At 50.2% G+C, this 20,629-nt stretch overlaps 1 protein-coding gene across 2 annotated transcripts in view; it reads left to right on the forward strand.

The window, feature by feature from the left end:
* The first annotated feature begins 4,794 nt into the window (after positions 1-4,794).
* Anxa6 (annexin A6) overlaps positions 4,795-20,629 on the forward strand; it is a 53,451-nt gene continuing 37,616 nt past the window's right edge. For both annotated transcript variants that reach the window (XM_005350053.2, XM_005350054.2), the window contains exons 1-2: positions 4,795-4,880; positions 16,541-16,584. In XM_005350053.2, the coding sequence (XP_005350110.1) occupies positions 16,567-16,584 (18 nt within the window). In that variant the 5' untranslated portion in view covers positions 4,795-4,880; positions 16,541-16,566. The remainder of the gene's footprint in view (positions 4,881-16,540; positions 16,585-20,629) is intronic.

The following is a 20,629-nucleotide window of genomic DNA, read 5'->3' on the forward strand; positions in this document are numbered from 1 at the left end:
GTCTCGAATCTTTTTTAAAGTTCTTAACTCTTATGCAGCCTCTGAGAGAGGTCTTGAGGAGAGAGCATTTCAGACAGGATTCCTGGGAGCCTGCAAGAAGGCACCACATTGCCTGGCCATCATCCAGCAGCTGGCCAGCAGGTGGCAGTATCTATCCACTTTCAGCTTCTCCAGGCCGTGCCCAAAGATATTCCTATAAACAGTAAACTAAAGCCCAGAGAAGAGAGTTAAAGAAAATCCCCAGTCCCGGTGCATTGTTCTGGTCTGAGTCATGGCATCTCACCCTCTCCCATTCAGACCCCTTTGGACAGGCCAGTCCGTGGAGAAAGGGGCCCTGGAGCATTCCAAAAGCGTGATGTCATCTGGATGCTTGCTTCCTTCCAGGGTTTGTTTCCATCAGGCTGTGAGGAGGCCTGGACACCTGCTTACTTACAGTCCCACGGCTGAGGGGGTTTCCCCTTCACACTTAAAAAAGCACAGTGTTGCACTCAAAGCTTTCCTCATATCTCAGATTGTTTTCTCCGGACTGACTCCAAGAAGCAAAGACAATGACCTCCGCCAAGGAATGGTAACCGTTAATTAGCCATCATTCTTGCTGGTTGCTCCCGCCTCTGAATTAAGGCCTCAGCTATGCAGCCAAAGGAACCGGCTCTTAATCCTGCCTCAGCCTCTTCAGCTGACTTCAGGTAAAAGTGATTATTTTGATTACATGTACAGCAAGTTAGGAAAAGTAAATGAAGCCGACGGCCATGCAGGCCTATAGTCCAGCACTGGGGAGGTGGGGGCAGGAGGATCAGGCATTTAGGGTTATTCTTAGCTACAGAGAGTTTGAAGCCATCCTCAGATACGGGAAACTTTGTCTCAAAAGACAAAATCAAATCTGTCAGTTATAATAGAATATAATCAGTACCGGGGTGTGGCGACGCACATCTGTCATCCCAGAGTCTGGGAGGCCAATACAGTGGCAGCCCAGGCTGAGCAGGGAGACCTTGTAAACTAGCACACTCTATACCATTCTCTACAAAATCTCTCGGGTCATTACCCCTCCCTGCCTCTTCTAGTCTTCTAGTGGTCATCAATTGACCACTCCCTCTAAGGTTTCCGCACCCCTGGTGGGCCTCGAACTCACTTCGTAGCTGAGGATGACCTTGAACTCCTGACTATCCTACTTCTACTTCCTGAGTGCTGGAACTACAGGTGTAGATTGTGTTGCCTTGCCCCACGGTGAAGACTTAAGAGCCTGTATGTATACTGATGGTGATGATCAGAGACAGGGGAAAATCTGGACTGGGCTGGTAGAGTGCTTGCCTAGTATGCGCAAAGACCTGGGGTAGATCCCTGGTCCACACAAAGGAAGTTTGACGGTGCAGATGAGGACCAGTAATCCCAGCACCCAGGAGTGGAGGCAGATCTGGGGTTCTAGTCATCCTCAACTACATTGCCAACCGAAGGCCAGCCTGGGCTACAGGAGACCCTGTCAAACAACAAAAAACACCTAGATAAATCAAATCTTGGGCTGGAGTTGTAATTAGAGTAATTGGCTAGCATACCAGGCCCATGGTTCTATCCCTAGCAAAGAGTGTGTATGTGTGCGCGCGCGCTTGTGTGCACACGTGCGTGCGCACACACACATGTTGGCAAAGATGTGGAGAGATCTGAACACTGTGTGTTGCTATGGTAAAGATGGTGCAGTCACTGTGAAAATCAGACCTGTGGTTCCTCAGCAAGCTCGACATGGACAAATGAAGTCCAGTGGGAGAGAAAGAGTTGCCTGGCACACATAAGGTCCTGCCTTTATTGCCCAGTGCCGCAAGGAGAGGAGAGCCATATTATCACACAGCCATCCTGGTTTCACTTCCAGGTAAACACATGAGGGAATCCGCACACTGGCATTCAAGTAAGTGTCCCCAGTTGTAATAGCAGCTCAATCACAATAGCCAGAGAGTTGAGACGAGTTAACTCCCACCAGCCAATGAACCGAATGCAAAATTCAGCAGACTTCCACACAGAATATTATCAGCCATTAAAAGGAACTACTGACAATTGCTACAAGGTAGATGAAGTAAGACATGCCAAATGAGATCGGACCCCAATGGGTAAAAGTGGATAAAAGAATCCATAGAGACAGAAATCCAATCCGTGAGGGTGGGAGTTCACAACTGTAAATAGGAGCACTTGGGAGGGAGAAGTTGGGGGTGACAAGTTCAAGGTCATTCTCAACTACACCAGGAGTTAGTTCACAGCCAGCCTCAAACACATAAGACCTTGTCTCAAAAGACCAAAAATGGGGGAGGAGAGAGGAAGTGAAGGGAAAGGGGGAGGAAGAAAAAGACAAGGTAGGACTGAGGAGGAAAAGCAAATTGATCTCGTCTCATCCTCAGACGGGTTCAGGAGAGATGGGGACTGACTGCTGAGAAGGTACTGGCTTTGGCGTGGAGTTAGACGCAGCATTTACACAGCTGTGCACTCAACCCTTGCCCCTCCCTTACCCAACATCCCGCAGCAGCCTCCTAAGGACTCCAGGCCCTGCAGGAGTTGATCCCTCCTCTGTCTCTGCCTCTTGCTGCCTCCACACCCTGGACCCCTTCTGGTCTCCAGGCACTATAACCCCATTCCCACCACTACATGTGTCCCCTCAGTCCTACTGACTTTACCTCCTCTGCGTCCTCCTCAAATCTCTCAGATTTAGCCTTTGATAAACACCCTACTAAGTGCTCACATCTGTCACCTAGCACGTGTCCCCTGTCCACAGTTTTTGTCCCGGCTCACATGTTGTCATTACTATGCTGTATCCATCTCCCCTGGGCTGGGATGCAGGATGCAGACTATGAGAACAGAGATCTTATTTTTGCGATAAAGCTTCTGAAATTAGGGCTCGGCACATAGTAGGTGCTGAATAAATAAATATAAATATCCAATCGATGGATTTTAGGACTAGATATGACATTATAATTAAAAGGTGTACAAGGATGACTTGGCAGGTAAAGAAACTTGTCCCCAAACTTGACAACCTGAGTTCTCTTCTTAGGACCTGCATGAACCCGAGAGAACCAAGTCCTGCAAGTTATCCTCTGACCTCTACATAGATGCTGCAGCACTTGTGCTCCAAGGTGAGTGCACGTACACACCTGTGCACACAAATTCATAACCGTGTGACTCAAGGAAAATGCTCAGTAAAAGTCAGCAGCTGTGACTGTGTGCAAGGAGACCACTGACCTCCATCTTGGCAGGGCCAGCCCTCTTCTGTCTTCTTCCCCCACCACTTCTCCCATTTTCTTCTTTACATTTAATTTATTTAGTTGTCTGAGAGTCTCAAATAGCCCAGGCTGTTCTTTACCTGCTAAGTGGTTGAGGATAGCCTTGAACTTCTAATCTTTTGAGCACTGGGATCACAAGTGTGCATCACTAAATCCAGTCTTATGTGGTGCCGGCCATCCAACCAGGAATCCGTTCCTGTCAAACACTCTACAGACTGAGTCACAACCCCCAGCCCGGTTTTGCAGATTTTTGAGACAGAGTCTCAGGTAGCCAAGGCTGGCCTTGAAATTGATGTGAAGCCAACGATAACCTTGAACCCCTGATCCTCTGGCTTCTCCTGCTTCAGCCTCACAGTGGGGACACAGGCTCCGCTGGTTTCTCACTTGAGCTCGCTCTTATCCAAAGTTCTGTCATTCCCATTCCGAAGGTTAGACTGCCCAACCTGCTTCACCTCTTGTGTTTCCTCTACCTTAGACCCCAGGCTTCCTGGAAAAACCATCAAAACCTCCTGTCTACTGGAATGTCCCCAAGGGTGGGGCAGGGCTGCGGCACCCACCTGTTCTATTGGCTCTAGCTGCAGCAAGCACTCAACCAATGCTCACTGGGTGAAATAGAAAGCCAGAGGACACGGTTTCCAGTCAGACCTTTCAAGAGGCTTGTAAGTCTCTGAACTAGTGACAGATTCCGAGGATTTTTTTTTAAAAGAACTTTAAAAATTACATTTTATCTTTTTAATCAGAGCTGTGAAGCATGTGCCTCACGTGGGTCTCAGGGATCAAACTCAAGTTTGGCAGCAAGCACCTTTGTCTGTTGAGCCAGCTCACTGGCCCCTGAGGATGAGCATTAAAGAAGCTCAGAGAAGAACCCATGGACAGTTTGCTGTCTGCTCTGTGGCCACCAAGCAGGGAGCCATCTCTTGTTAAAGCCGGGCCACCTGTTTCCTAGGGACTCCCAGAGATGGCCGCTTTTCCACACAGACCTGGGTGGCAACGTGGTCTCTTTGACCAGAGTGCACTCCCCAAGACCAAGGGAGCCACCTGCCCAGGGTTGGATTCCCAGCTCCACAATCTGCAAACTGTATGACCCTGGGCGAAGCACTGTCTCCTCCTGGCTTTTCTGCCCTGCAAAGTAAGTGACTATGCCTGTGACCCGATAGAGTGGAAAGGCATGAAATCTGATCAGTCCGGGAAGGTCTCATCTTGGTTGCTGACAAACCTCAATTTTCGGTTTCTCAACAAACCTTCAGTAAGTAGCAAGAATGTGGAGCGAAGTGTATGGAACAGGACTTTAGCTTGACTTTAATTCTGATCTTCCGAGTCTCCTTCCGTCTGGAGGCATCAGGTCTGAGACTGAACCGACCCAGGTAGGAGGTGGCAGGTACTCCGGGAGAGCACCCTCCCCCGCACGCCCTTTCCCTGCAGCTGGTGACACCCAGACTCCAAAAGTGAAGCACCCGGGGTGGGGCGGGGCAGGGCGGGGCGAACAGCGAGCGAACCCGATTGGTCCCTACATGCCACGTGTCCCCTGCCACGGTGAGCCCAGTCTGCGCTGCGGCTGCTGCTAGGCTAACGGGCTTCGAGCTGCGTCGTCTGTCCGCCCTGACCTAAGGCCTCCCCCGCACGGTGAGTGTGCAGAGTCGCTGCAGGGCACGGAGTCCATGGCTGCAGGGACCGGGGACTGGCATCTTGCTTGCTGGGTCCCTACTGGGGTACGGCCACCCCGGAGTGTCGCGGTTGGGTGTGTCCCTGGAGGGAACCTGAGATGCAGGCGTGGGGTGACAACGCCCCTGCCCCTGCGGGGGACGGGAGATGTGAAACCCCGGCCCCGCCGAGGGTGTGGTCCAAGGCTGGGGACGCCTGATCGTTTTTTTTTCACGGGTGGAAAAACTTGGGAAGACTGGAGACGCAGATCTAGGGACCCTCTGGGAAGACTGTGAGTTGCCCAACTTTGAGAGTTTGAGGAATCCTCTCCTGCGCGCCCCCAGAGACTCCATGATGCCCACCTAGGAAGGACCAGCTGTCCATCCCAAGGGTTCTGATGGTCTGGCCCACATTGCGCAGCTGCTCACCTGTCGGGGAGCCACAGAGGCGCTTAGCCGGATGCAGAGGCCCCACTCTTTCTTCTGTTTCTCCTAAGCCAACCCCGCACCTTCCCAAAGCTCCAGGGCCTTAGATGCGTTCTAATGACCTCGACCTCGAATCCTGACCCCGCCACCAATTTATAGTGTGACCTTGAGCCGGGCTCTTTCCCTCTCTGAGCCTCCCTCTCCCCTCTTTCTGGGTAAACAGTCACTGTGAAAGTGGGTTGCTCTGGCTGCCAGTACAGGTGTGGGCGGTGAAAAGCTCTTTTAGGAGAGTGAATCTGGCCTTTGCTTCCTCCTTCCCTCCCTGTCCTTTTATCTAAACTCTGGTGGGTCTTCCCAGACACTTCCAAATTTGGGCATATGGCTCCTGGGTTTATAAGAGCTCCGGGTGTCCCCCGAGAATCTGCCCTCCTTTCCTCCTCCTCTCCTGCCCAGATCACATCTTGAGCTGCTGTCCCCACCCCCAGACAAGATAGCTTGACTTCAAAGCCTTTCTTGCCCCGTCTGCAACCATTTCGGCCCGGAGCTTTGCAGAAGACCCTGGGCAACTCGCCCTCATGTCCGTGCAGCTTGCCTGGGGCCCTTGGATGGGTCTCTTTTCTCTCTGGACCCTTGTGGCTCATAGCAGTCTGCTGAGGTGGCTGCTACTTCCGGTGCTTCCCCACCACCACCGCCCAATTCAACTGCTCTCAGATTTGGGAGTTGGGTGTGGCTGGGCATGGAGGGAAGGTCTTCATCCCCTTGCAGCTGTGACTGTCGCTCACCACGTCCCTTTACTTCCTGTCCCTTTGTTCATGAGCCTCCCTCTGCTGGGATACTGAACCAGTTTGCTGTGTCTGGGCAGGGGAATGCAGCTGTTGATGGACAGAACATGGACTTGCCCTGAGAATGGAGATGCTGGGGTTGGGGGTTGGGTTGGGAGTGGGGGACTGCAGCACTGGAGAGCTGCCAGAGACCATACAGACATCTGCACTGCAGCTCCCAGAGGAGTCCTGGACACCAGCCCCAGCCCCGCCCCATCTCTGCCCCTCCACACACTAGCTGGGCACCTCCCCACCTTGATTCCTTCCTCCCTGGAGAAGGAGACCTGTACCCAAGTCCCCAGCTGGTAAGATGTGTTGGCTCTTTAAAGTACCATTCAGGCTCAGTGGTGGCCCCAGGGCATCCCTAGTCAACTTCTTCAAGAGACTTCCTGGGTGGGGTCAGAGCTGAGGAAGTGGTCTCCACAGATTCCTGGGTGGGGGGGAGGTGAGGGTTGTATCCTGGTTTGCTGCTTCTTGGCTTGGAATCAAGCCTCTTCTGTTTACATTCTGCATCCATTTGCATTCGGAATGCCCTCTCCTGGCGGACTGAGAAGCCCCCACTGAGGCTGGCCCTGCAGAGAGCTGTGTCAGCTGCCGGGTTCCACCATCAGTAAAAGGAGGACTGAACCCTTCATGTGCTATCGAGCCTGCAGATATGCAAGTACCTCGCAAACTGTAGAGTGTTCTGTGTAGAGAAGCCAGTGCTGCCATGGTAACCTCAGCCGGTTGTGGTACTCAGGAGGCTACCTGAGCCTCAGGTTCCTCTTTCTGTTGTCCACATGCTCCTTAAAGTCATTGTCACTGATGGAACCCTTCCAGCTGAGCAGACTCAGGGAACCCTGGCATTGTTGGATGCTGGTATCAGACCATTACAGAGATAGAGATACCCTAGTCCTCAAATGTAGAGAAGTGGCTAGAAATGTGGTCCCCTACCTAGGGGATGCCTTGGTTCCTTCCCCCAGGGTGGCATAAACTGTGTGTATCTGCAATCCCAACACTTGGGAGGTGAAAGATGTAGGATCTGGAAGGTCAAAGTTCAAGATCACTCTGAGCTACCTAGTAAGTTGGGTACAGGAGGCCCCATCTCAAAAAAAAAAAAAAAAAGATGAAGCATAGTTGTAAGCCCTTGCACAACACTTTCTGTGCATGAACTTTCTGTGCAAGGTCCTTGTGTGCACACTCATCTTGTCTTCATTCTTGCCAGGTGTGATAGCCAATGGCTTTGTTTTAATTCCAGCAGAGGCAGTTTAAGGCCAGCCTAGTCTGAGAGAGAGAGAGAGAGAGAGAGAGAGAGAGAGAGAGAGAGAGAGAGAAGAGAGAGAGAGACCTGTCTTGAAACAAACAAACAAAAAGTCTCAAATGTCTTTATTCTTTACACCTTAACCATAATCTTTATGAGAGTTAGGTTTTAAATCTTTTTATTTACATGCATTTATTTATTTGAATATGTACATATGTGCCAGGGTATGCATGTGGAAGTCAGGCCATCTTTCCGGAAGTTGATTATCTCCTCCCATGTTGTGGGTCCTGGATGGAACTCAGGTCAAAAGGCTTCTCACATGCTGAGTCATCTGGCGTCTGTTTTTACCCCCATTTTCCATATGAGACAAGGTCTCTCTTTTTGTTTGCCACTAGCCAAACAGAACTATATCGAGGGTTCTCTTGTCTCTGCCTCCTATCCTGCAGTAGGATGGTAGACTTGGGTTCTGGGGATTTGAACTCAGGTCCTTCCCGCCACACAGCTTCTAAACAGCACCTTGGAGCTTTGACTTCAGGACTCCTGACATCTGTGAGACTTTATCATTCACAGAGTGACCTCACCCAGGATTCAAACCCACATCAGGCAGTGTCTGATCCTGGGGCAGTCAGACGACGAATGCCTGGGGCCCTGCCCAACTGGGGATCAATGACTGTTGGTCAGGAGTTGGAAGACACTGCTCTCGAAGAAACCTGAGTGTCTGGATTGGGGGGAAGGGCAAGAGAGGGATGCTCTATCCTACTGTGTCAGCTGGGATTGGGAGCTGCTCCTTCTGGCTGGGGGAAGCCCATAAGAAAAAGAGAAATCATTTTCTAGAGTTACCTTTTCTTGGAGGTAGGAATAGAACCCAAGGACTTACACAGGCTGGTTGAATAATCTACACCAAACTGCATACCCAGCCTGAGAGGGGTTTTGAAAACCAAAGCCTTCAAAGTACAATAGACTTACCCCAGGAGGCACCAAACCTTTCTGGCACACAGAAAGTTCTCAGACTCTGTTATTAAAATGGTTGTTTTTGAGACAGGGTCTCATGAAACTAATAGGTTTTCTGTACCCCGATAGTAGGTTTCTCCGCCGGCACAGTAAGCCAGATCAAGCCAAATTAAAAAGTAAAAGACTAGGTTTATTCTGAGCAAAGCAACTCCTGGGTGATTCCTCCAGCCCCCAGAGATGGAGGCGGGAGAAGGGGCAGGAAAAATCACATGGCCAATCTAAGGGAGGAAGCTTAAATACCCTGTGGGGAGGATGAGGGGGTGGGTGTGGGTGGTGATGACCACAAGCTGGGTTTGCACCCAATTATAACACCTTAGGCAGGGATTGGCCCGACACCCCTGCCTCCAAGAATGCAGAACTGGGCTTTTGGAGGTCTTGGAGATTTACCAAGAGAGCGGAGTTTGGAGAGAGAGAAATGGAGGCTTTCAAAGGAGCGAGCTGGAAGTCCCAGCCGAACAGTAGCCCAGGCTGGCCTTGAACATGCTTTATAACTGAGGGTGAATTTCTAATCCTCCATCCTCCACCTCCCACATGCTAGGGTTGCTTGTGTGTGCTATCAAGCCTGATTATTCGGTGCTAGGGATCAAACCCAGGGCCTTCTGCATGCTGGACAGGTACTCTGCCAGCTGAGCTACATCCCAACCTACAACATGGACTTTTTCTATGTTATTTTAAAAGTGGACTGAAGGGTAGGGACGTGAACAGTGAAATGGCTTAGTGGGTAAAGGCTCTTGCAACTAAGCCTGATGACCTGAGCTCAAACCCTAGGACCCACACGGTAGAAGGAAAGAAACCAACTCTCACAAGCTGTTCCATTGCACATATGTGCCCCCTCAAAAAAAGTCTATCTAACCAGTGCTTGTTTCTTTTTTGTTGTTGTTGTTTTTGTTTGTTTGTTTCTCGAGACAGGGTTTCTCTCTGGCTTTGGAGCCTGTCCTGGAACTAGCTCTTGTTGACCAGGCTGATCTCAAACCCACAGAGATCCGCCTGCCTCTGCCTCCCGCGTGCTGGGATTAAAAGTGTGTGTCACCACCGCCCGGCCAGTGTTCATTTCTTTTCCTCTGTAGTTATTGATGAGGAGACTTCAGTATTAGGCAGCCAGTGCGTGGGCACAGGAGCCTTGGCTGTCCCAGATTCTGTCCTAGCCCCAGCTCCCACCAGTGACCCTAAGTTGCTAGTAGGTTTGTTGCTTTGTTTTGTTTTCTCATGAGTCCCCAGTTAATCAGTAATTTTCTCTATGGACTTGGACAAGTTACTCAACTTCTCAGGTCATTTCCCCTCTGGTCACAGCATGGGGAGCAAAGCAATTTGGTTCAATGGTTTCATTTTTTTTCTTCCCCAGTGACTTCTCAATGGTGTCCCTAAAGAAACCTCTCGTGGCTATAACTGGAGTTTTTATCATGTAAACCTGGACTTCTGCAGTCCTAGCTGGCAAGGCTCAGCCACCTGGTCCCAATAAACGAGTTAGAGACCAGTCATAGTAAACATATATGAATAAAGGAAGTTTATTCAGTGTGACCAAGTTGGGAGGAAGAACAAGCTGAGGGAGGCTGCAACACAAGCCCATTTTTAGGATACTGACATGAGTCTTAGGTCTGAAGAGAGGAAGAACTGGGGCAGGAGCTGTGCGCAGTCAAGTAGTCCTGGTTTAGAGTTCAGTGTCTCCATTCTGGTTCTTCTAGATGGTTCATAGAAGCCATTATCTCTGTCCTTATCAATACCATTGCTTTAGGAGCTCATCCTGGTTCCTACTGACCAAACACTTCTGCCCCAGGGTAGAGTTTGCCCTCACGGAATGACTGTCCTCTTTTACAGGGTGATCTGTTCGGTACAGTGTTATTCTTTGGGAATCTAAGGTGACTCCAGAAGAGAGGTTCAGGTTGGTACTTAGCTCTGTACTTCCAGCCAAAGTAAAGGAGAGAGACAGACAGACAGACAGACAGACAGACAGACAGACTCCAGATGAAGAGATGCCAGAAGATACCTTGGATTTGGTTTCCTTGTGAGCAGAATGAGGGGTCAGTGCTTTTGAGGAAAAGCATCCTGGAAAGATTGGTTTCTTAGCCTCTCAGTGCAAGAACCTTTAGGAACCACCCTCCCTGACCAGAAGCTCACAGCAGGCACAATAGCTGTGCCGCCGTGTCCCCCAGAAAGGGCCAAACCGTGAGTCACATGCAATAAAATAAAAATGATCTTTCACTCAAGGTTTTATTCTACCTACAATCAATGGACTAGTCCAAGCAGTTATTAGTAACCAGCTCAAAACGGAACCGACAGCCACCGTCATATTGAAAAGACTATGCACTTAGAGGCAAAACTGGTTTTTCCACCCAAGGGGGAAGGGAGAGACAGTGGTATGTGCAAGTTATTAGAATGCTGTGTATGAATATTAGTCACCTACAACTCGCTGAGCTGTAAAGAGCCTGAAGACAAAAAAAAAAACTGGAATCAGATAACCCAGAAAAGTTTTCTTTGAAGAGAATTTTTTTTTTCTTCCCCATGGTGCATTCAGGGTCAGTGACCTTCAGCTACACAGGAATGGCAAATCCTCAATGGTTGACCACAAGCCAGTCAAGGGAGGGTGGTGTGGAGCCCGTGGGGATTCCAAGGAGAGGAAATCTCCCTGGCTCCCCAGTTGAGATAACAGCTGAGACCAGTCAGTTGGTTCTCAACTTTTGGTGGCTGCTATGGCCCTGAAACATTAAGTTAATCTCTAAGGTTGGCCTTTGGTCATTTGGGGAAAAAATCTTTAGGTTGTATTAATAAAGCTAGAACACTGGTTTAAGTACTAGAAGATTGGGTAGAAAAATGATAGTGGTGGCCATTCCTGGCGTATGGAGAGGAGGGAACAGAAGCCATGAAGGGTAGCTAAGAACCTTGAATGCTGGGCCTAGAGACCTGGCTTTGGAAGGCGCTGTAGGAGGGAGACTGCTTACAACCCTTCAAGCCCTCCTCTTCACACATACAGTTTGAAGTAGGGCTGATCCAAAGTTTTGATCGTTTAAAAAGATAATTTATTATTGGTGTTGTTCTTTTGGAAAACTACAACTCCCATGCTCCCCCTGGACTACGGATACCTGTCGCTCCCCGTTAAAAAGGCAGGGCCACACGAGGCCCTCTCTCTCTCTCTCTCTCTTTCTCTCTTTCTCCCTCTCCTCTCTCCCCCCCCCTTTTCTCTCCTCTCGTCCTGCCTTTTCCTCGTGTGTCCCACATCCTTCGTCCTTTTGTGTTTCCCTCCCCCATTAAAGTGGACCCACGTGGGAGCCGCCGTGTTGTGTCTGTGTTTGTTCCGCCGCGCGTGTCTGTCCTGTGCCCCGTGTTCAAGAAGAACACCCCCCGCCCCCCCCCTTTTATTATTTTTTAAGAAGAACAATGTGCGTGGAGAGAGAGAGAGAGAGAGAGAGAGAGAGAGAGAGAGAGAGAGAGGCAGAGAGAGAGAGAGGCAGAGAGGCGTGTGTGGAGGCCAGAGGACAGCTTTGTTTTGTCTGTTTTCCCCTTCCACCTTTCACGGTTCTGGGAATCAAACTCAGGTCACCAGGCTTGCATGGCAAGCGCTTTTACCTGTGAAACTGTCTTACTGACCAAGTTTTGTTTTGAGGCAGGGTCTCACTCTGAAACCCTGGCTACTCTGGAACTAACTTTTTAGACCAGACTGGCCTTGAACTTACAGAGATCCACCTGTCTCTGTCTCTGCCAGTTCTGGGACTACACATGTGTGCCGTCACTCCTGGCTCTACCTACCAGTTTTATTTTCATCTTTGAAATGAACTGAAATTATACAGGAAGGGGAAACCATAATGATGACCTCTGTATTGCATTAATATGCATAAGTGCTATTGCCAGGCACTCCAAAAGAGGCAAGGGACCCTGCCTGGGGGTGCACATCTGTAATTCCAGGACACAAGAGGCTGAGGGAGGGGGGTAACCTTTTCCAGACCAGCCTGGACTATATAATAAGGTTCTTTCTCAAAACAACAAAATCAAAACATGGGGCTCCAGGGATGATGGAGCCCTGCAGTCAGGTAAACAAAGGGATGAGGTTGGGCTTCGAGGGGGTAAGAAGTGGCCCAGGCCTATAATGCATATGAAGTCTCTCAGTCAGGGTCACCTGTGGTCATTTCCTTCTGGGCCAATCAGACCTCCATTGTCCTCCTATAGATGAGATCTCTCCTGTACAGAACAATGCCTGCACTCGCTGTCTACTGACTGGGCAGAAGTGAACAGCTTCCTGCAAAAAAAGCCCATGTTCTATTTGCAAAGGTCTGCAGTTCCTCGAATGGCCAACTTGACATAGGGCACGGAAATACATTTGGTTGACAGTGGGTGTGGCTCAGTTGGTAGAGTGCTTGCTAGTGCCCTGGAAGCCAGCCCTGGGTTCAGTCTCCGGCGCTGTATAAACTGGGTGCAGTGATGCACGCACACAATCCTAGCACTTGGGAGATGGAAGCTTGAGGTTACCTTATGTATCATCTGAGGACACATAGTGAGTTCAAGGCTAGGCTGGCATACAAGAGACCCCTTCTCGAGAAAAAAAAAAAAGCAAAACTGCGCTAAAAAGAAACAGTCTGAGGCTAGAGAGATGGCTCAGTGGTTCAGAGCATTTTCGACTCTTCCAGAGGACCCAAGTTTGGTTCCCAGCACCCAGGTCCTTTGGCTCATAGCTGTTATGGCTCCAGCCCCGTGGAATCTGACCCCCTCTTCTGATCTTCATACACTCATGTGTGGCACATGTTCACCCAGACAGACGTACACACCTAAGCATAAATAAAAAGAAATATTTAAAAAGTTACTTGTGCAGGCCTGGAGAAGTGGCTCAGTGGTCAAGAGCACTTGTGGCTCTCACAGGGGAAAACAGCATCCACAGAGTGGCTCACAGCCATCTCTAACTCCGGTCTCAGGGTTCCTACGCCCTCTTCTGACCTCTGTAAGCACCAGATGCACATGGGGCACACTCCCATATGTGCAGGCATAACAGTCATACACATAAATAAATTGTAAAAAAGCATTTCAATTACTTTCAGGCGGGCTCTTTTGGTCTCCCTCAGAAAGGGTGGTTTTTGCACGCTATCTTGCAAAGAAAACCTTACAGAGTTCCCATTTCTAAGTAGGAAAATTTCTAAACTGAGGCAGAGAGAGAAGCAACTCAAGTGGTTCAAAGTCCTGATCAAGGTGTTTGCAGTGTCAGGATTTGAACTTGGGGATCTTGACTTCAAAGTCTTCATTACTTGCCATGTTAAACTTAGCCTAATAAAAATGATCATTTATTGCTTTTTTTTTTCTGTGTGCCAGACTAAGCATTTTTCATCTGCTGTGTCACAGTTCATATTGGAATTCCAATGTCTTTGCAGATGCGCAAACTGAGATTCAGTTTAAACAACTTATTACGTAAGTCAGAGCTCAGGAGACACAGTGACTCCTGTCCATTCTCTAGGTTGGGCAACAGGACCCTGCCCTTGCCCCCACCCCCACCAAAGACCACAATGGTCACCAGCTACCAGGCAGGGCAATGGAGATAGCCACCCAGGAAGAAGCCATCCAGGTCACTGTCCAGAGGGAAGGGTTTTCAGGAACGGTCCAGTTGCTTGGGTGGTCAGATGAAAGAGATTTAGGGGCTCTGAGGAGAGAGAAGCCAGTTTTAACCAGTCTTGAGCATCTTTTTCAGGTAAGTTGGTAAAACTTACAGATTGAGGGAGGGCTGAGGAGTCCTGGGATCTGGGGAGAACCTTCCCGGTGTTCTGTCGTGGAAAGGGCTCACTGAAATACAGAGAAGTCGTTCGTATTGACTATGGGGTTTCCCAAAGAGGAGAGCTGTGCATTGAATAAGTCCCAGAGAGGGAACTCAGCAGGAATCACATACCGTGGGCCTGTCTCCAGCTGTGTGACATGGGACTGTAGGCCAGGCTGCTAGCTGAGTCCTGGCCATCTTGGAAAAGGCTTGGAGGTCAGATGGTTCAGGCCTCAGCTAGGATCCTGGGCCAATGGCTGCTGAGCCAGTCTGAAGCCTGTGGTGTAGGCTGTCAGGGGAGGGGCCCCCAGTGCTCAGACTGCCACCACGGTGCTTCAGCCTTCAGCTTCCCTGTTGGAATGGACCAGATTGATCCTCTGGACTGCAATCTAAATGTTAAATTATCAAGGAAACTCACTTTCCACACACGCACAGAAAGCAGACCCCCAACGGGCCCACAGAAACTGCCCTTGGAGTTTCCCCCAAAGGCATGGTGGCCTCTCCTTGGAGTTGGCTCTCTGTGGAAAGGGGCTGTCGTCCAGATGGGCCTGGGCGCCAGCCAGCTGCTGAAGTTTCCAGCAACCACGCCAAAAGAAAGTGCCTCCGCCTTCAAGTGACAGGTCCCAGCCCTCTCACCCTCATGTCAGCTCACTTTCTGGGCCTCTTTCACTCCCTGGGTCTCTGGCAGTTTGAGGGCTGGTTCCTTCACCAATTGCCCCTTGGATCTCCAGGCTTGAGGAAACCCCAGAGCTGGTTCTGGGCCCAGTCCTGGAAGTCACCCCTTCTCATGTGAGGTTTCCATTTCCTGGTGAGAGCTGCCCTTTTATAGCAAGGGGCCCCCGGTTGCCCGAGCAACAGCAGGGTTTCCTGTAGCTGAGCTTCAATCACAGGCAGATCTCTGTCTGTGCCCCCCAACGCCAGCATTACCAGGCCACTGCTCCTTGCTGACTGCCGGATTCCAGCAGAGGCAACATGGGGGCAAACTGATAAAGTCCCTGTACCTAAGGCCCCACCAGTACAATAAACCACCACCCCTGACGTGTCTGCTCTATGCTGGAAGTGATTCAGGTCCCATCCCCCAGCAGTTTGTGCTTAGCATAACCTTGAACTCAGAAATGGGCGCTAAGCCCCAGTCACAGACCTTGTAAGTGTCAAGGGAGCCGTCTCCTAAGTTAGGGGATGTGTAGGGCTGGAGAGTGCTGAGTTGCAGGTCCCTATGGTTCCACCCTTGCAATTTCTAGTTCATTCCTTGCAAGTAAGTTATTTTTTGCTCTTACAAAGCAGTTTGGAGTTGTTTTAAGGCGGTCCGCATACGCCTGCCGCTCCTAGTGGCGGTCAGTGGCCCTCCATGGTTCCTGATTGCTTAACTTGCATCTCCTGCCCTTCTGCTGAGCGCTCGTGAGCTCAGTTCAGCCCTGCGCCCACTTCGCTTCCCTTTTTCATTTATCTATAAATTTGTTTATTTATACACCTGTGTCCCAACTTCGTTGTAGCTCTTGTCCCTGACACCTCCAACCCATAGTCCTTCCCCGGTTTCAGTAAGGTATTTCACCCTGTTTGTTCAAGTTTCCCGCAGTGGTGATGGCCATGTTCCACCAGAGTAGAGCCAAGTCCTCACAGTGACCCCAGGTCACCCTCTCACCATCCTTCTGTCTGCTGCCACCTCAGTCACCTCAGTCACATTGACCCCTGTGTTGCCTCTTACCCAGGCATCTGTATGAGACCCCTGGCTGGCCGCCCAGGGTTACATCCCATCGCCCTTTGTCGCCAAGTGCTTCTTGTAATCCATGTGGGTGCATTTATCACTGGGACTGTGAAAATGGGACCGTCCAATCTTATGTCCTGCCGTGTTCTCGGGGTTCAGGGCATTGCTGGCTGGGGTAGATGATGGGCGAATGCGACATACCCAAGCTGAGATGATGTCCTCAGAGAGGACTCCTGCTTCTTCCCATTTGTATGTGAGAAGGCCTGGCTGGGAAGTCATTCTCCGTGGCTTGGGACGAGGGCGCACAAATTGCATGTAGCACACAGGGGCTCTGGATTCCAGAGTTCTAAATGGTTTGACTTTGGACCAAATGTGGTACCCGGCCCTGGTTTCCTGTCTCTTACAAAGAGCACCCGCTGCCTGTAAGGATTGCTAAAAGGATTAGGGGAGATACCAGGCACACAGCAGGGCCTGGGTCAGTGCTAGGTCAGTGGTCATACCCAGCCTCCCTTCTCCTCCAGGTTTCTTTCCCACCCTGCTAAGACTGGCTGCACAGTATCTAATCCAGCCACCGTCCCCTGAAAAACAAAGTTCCTGGTTCCACCAGGTCTCTGGGTATGAGAACAAGAGGGGAAATGAGGGGGTGGGGACAAAAACAAAACAGAGAGTTACAGAGTACTGGAGTGGTCTCTCAAATTTTATTGTCTTTCCACAGTGGTTTCTGCTACAGAACCTGAGACCATGGCCAAAACAGCACAGGTAAGGGTCTCTCCTTCTCAGTGTCCTACCCTTAGGTCTGGGAACCCTAGCATCAGTAGCCCGGAGTCCCAGGTACCCTCAGCTAAGCTAGGTAGGTACCTTCAGTTAACCCTTGGCGCCCTCAGCTAACCCCTGGTACCTTCCGGTAAGCCCTGGTACTTTCAGCCCTAAAGGACTAGAAGTGGCTGTAAATTCACAGCTCTTCCTATGCAAGTCGCCAGAGATGATGCACAATATCCCAGGTACAAAAGGATGCAAATTGACTCAAGTACTGGGAAGTGCAGGGGCTTCGGGACTGGTTGGATCCAACTCTTAGGCGGCAGAGTGAGGTTTTGGCTTTGGTGGGCAGCTCTTTCTAGATTGCTTCATTCCTGAGAGGTTCTTTCTTGCCTGGCCATAGGCATCGTGCACCTCCAGGCTTCCATTATCTGGTCTTCAGAGACCCGGATACAATAGTGCAACTTATTTTCAGTGGTTCTGGGTTTTATCCGCATTGGCCGGGCCTGGGTAACATGTTTTTTAGAGTGGGGAGTTGAAGTGACCCCACCAGAACTATGGGGGCCCCAGGAAGGGAGATGGGCACTAGATCGCAATGAGGGGTGCTTATGCCCCGAAGAGATGTGTTCCATGTTATACCCATTGGGGTTATGTTTTCCTGGCTGGGAAGATCATGACCTCGGTCTTTCATGCTATCTGGCCACTTTATTGGGTGATAGAATTTGAAACCAAATGAAGCATTCTCTCCAATGTGATTACGTGAGGCATAAGAGCTTCCTCTGTGTCAGTCAAGGTTTACCTGAGAAGGGGTCCCACTTGGCTACCCTTACAGTGCAAACCTGGTGCTGGAAGGGGAGGATGAGCTGAGGGACCCCCAGCAGATCCCCTTTTGTTGCTTACTCCGTCTCTAGAACTTCTTCCGGTCACAGAGCAGGCCTCTTACCCACTGGCTGAACTGAGAGCTAATTTCACATCATCCCTCCTTGTGACATGACACACAGTGCACCGAGGATAGCCGCAGCTTGCAGAGAGTCGTGTTTATATGATGCAAGACAGACTCTAAATAGCTCTTGCACAGCTTCCCCCCACGCCCCTGAGGAGCAGCATGCTTTGTCCCATAGCCTCTATGATCAGGCCAACTGGAAAGAATATTCCTTATTGTGCAGAAAGCTCCAGGATGGGAGCTGCTGCTGCTTCCTTCTTCCTGTCTGTGTGCACGGGCAGGAGCTGGGAGGCACTTGCCTTGCAGGGTTCTGAATGACTCAAACGACAAGTCAAGCTGGAAGATCGTTCTGGCCAAGACTTGGGGTTCAGAGGTTTGGTCCAGGGCCAATAGACCAAGCAAGTTTCAGGGGGGTTGGGTGTGAATGCAAGTCAGGCATCCTTGCGTCATTCTTTGGTGGGACATGAAAAAGGTCTGGGGCCAGCAGAAGGGCACCCCCTTTGGGTTAAGAGGCTTTGGAAAACAAGAGGGGTCTGGGGCAGGCTGGCTGGATCAGAAGGTCAGAACTAAGAAAGAATACAGTGTAGTCAGGGCAAAGGGTAATTCTGGGTGCCTGGCAGGCAGCAACCTCAAGAGGGAGAAGGTTGCTGAAGACAGGCAGTGTGAAGAAGGAAGTTTGTCTATTGCTTGCTCTTAGCACCGTCTGCAGTGTGCCTCCGCCCCCCCCCACACCCTTGCAAACACACAGCACATTGTTCACACTCCTTGGGTCCAGTCACCTTAGCTCCTTCCATGATGATGATGGGTACTTCCTGTCACCTTCCAAAGAACTGAACTTGGAAGGAAGGCCCCAGGAGACGTGGCTCTGTGGCCTGTTTAGTAGTGAGATTTGGTACTGAAATGCAATAACAAATACAAAAACACTTTGCAGATAGAGAGAGAGGGGTGGGTGTCCTGGGATCCCAGCAGCTGCAGGATGAGATGGGTACCAGAGCTGGCTATGGTTGCTGTCTGCTAGAGTTCCCGTATAGGCAATCATCCGTCTAGGTAATGTGTATCTGCATTCTAGGAGGCCCAGGACACCTGCAGTAGCTGGGGTGGGGCCTCACAGGCTGGAGCCCCAGGGCCCAGGCTGCTCACCACCTGGCAGCAGGGTCTGCTAAATATTTCAGGGTGGAAAGCTTTCTCCCCCACTCCCTCCATCCTGGGTATCTGCTTCCAGAATCCTATCTGCATGGGGTGGGACAGGCTGGTTACAGGTGGCTGGGGCAGCTGCACAGGTGGCATTTAGGAATATAAACTTCCATAATGGGGTGAGCCATGGCCTGTGGGAGCTAGGCCTAGACGGTTTGAGGGAATGTTTCTGTAGCTTTATGTTAGCAGCTAGAGCTAAGTCCCATTTTGCTTGCAGTGCCCATGACTGTGTGATATCTTAGATTGTGGAGCTAGCGGGCAGGCAATGAAAAGACTTCTCTATCCTTGTGCAGAGCCGCATGGGGGACTGAACTAGATCCCCACTTAGTTTCTCTCTGGGAAAGCTTTGGCCAAGCCTATGTGGGCCATTAGCCACCCTTCCCTGGTGTCACCTTGATGGTTTTATCTTCAGCCCAAACAGCACAAGAACCCAGCCACACCATCCACCGAGGGAGAAGGGCAGAGATGAAGTAGCCACAACAGGGAGGGCAGCATGCCTGGTGCTCCGTCTTCTGCCCCACAGCCTGGCAGGTGCCTCTTGTCTCCTCCAAGCCCTGGAGTGACATTCCAATTTCATTTTAATAAATAAAGCTTGCCTGAAGATCAGAGACTAAAACAGCCCCATTGGTCAGCCTTACAGACCAGGCAGTGGTAACACACATGTTTAATCCTAGTAGCCACACTAGTTGCCATAGAAACCAGGCGGTGCGTGCCTTTAATCCCAGAACTAAAGAGGATTATAAGACAGGAGGAGACAGCTCTCGGTCTCAGTCTCGTTCTGAGATTCCTGGAGGCAGGATCGCCATTTTCAGACTGAGGACAAGGTCAGAGCCAGTGGCTAGCTATTTTGCTTTTCTGACCTTCAGGTTGAACCCCAATTTCTCTCTCCAAGTTTTTATTAATTGTACTTCACAGCCCCTGTAGGCAATTTCTAGTCTTATGGTCATTGACTTTGGGCATCTGACTATGAGCTTTTGAGAACCATTTTAGAATCTGTCTTGGCGCTTGTTGCCTCTAACATGAGCCTTGTCATGATTAATCTCAGTTGTCAGTTTAATAAGATCTAGATGCACCTAGGAAATGGTCTTCTTGGCATGCCTACGGAAGGATTCTCTTCCCCGTCCACCCCTACACACACTTTATGTATCTCTGGCTGGCCTGGAACTCACTGTTTAGACTAGTCTGCCTGCCTCTGCCTCCTGAGGCCTGGGATTAAGAGGGTATGCCACCATGCCCAGCTCTGGAGGATTACCTTAATTAGGTTAATTGAGATAGGAAGACTTATCCACTATGGGTAACACCATTTCCTAGGCTGGGATCCTAGACTGTATGAAGAGGAGAAAGTGAGGTAGGCACGAGCCTTTATTGTTCTCTGCTTCTTGACAATAGAAGGAATATAACCAGCTGTTACCCCAACTTCTCCACCATGATATACTGTGCTCTTGAACCATGAGCCAAAATAAGCCCCCTCTCCCTTAAGTTGCTTTTGTTCAAGGTATTTTATCTCAGAGATCGAAAAAAACCTAAGCATCCCTACTATTGGCCTTGAGAAAGGCATCAGTTTGAAACTGCTGCTGTTTGACAGCTTTTAACCTACACAGAAGATGGGTTAGTTACATGGTTAAACTTCCTGGGGGAAAAAATGCAAAATCCTGGAAACAGCATCATGAGGAGCATCTCTGTTTAATGAACAGAGATAGCAATGGCAGGTGCAAGAACCAGGCCCTAACTTAGGGGGCATACCTAGGGTAGCCAACAGGACTGCAAGCTCTCGATAACATTGCAACCCCATCTTCTTCTTCATTCTCATTGTACCCCACATGAGTTGAAAGACTCTGGGCATCAGCTCCTAAGCACTGTATCCTGGGGTTCCTTTCCGCAATGTTCTCACTGTCTCCCAGCCCTCTGCCA

This window comes from Microtus ochrogaster, chromosome 7 (genome assembly GCF_000317375.1).
Source record: "Microtus ochrogaster isolate Prairie Vole_2 chromosome 7, MicOch1.0, whole genome shotgun sequence".
Classification (NCBI taxonomy): domain Eukaryota; kingdom Metazoa; phylum Chordata; class Mammalia; order Rodentia; family Cricetidae; genus Microtus; species Microtus ochrogaster.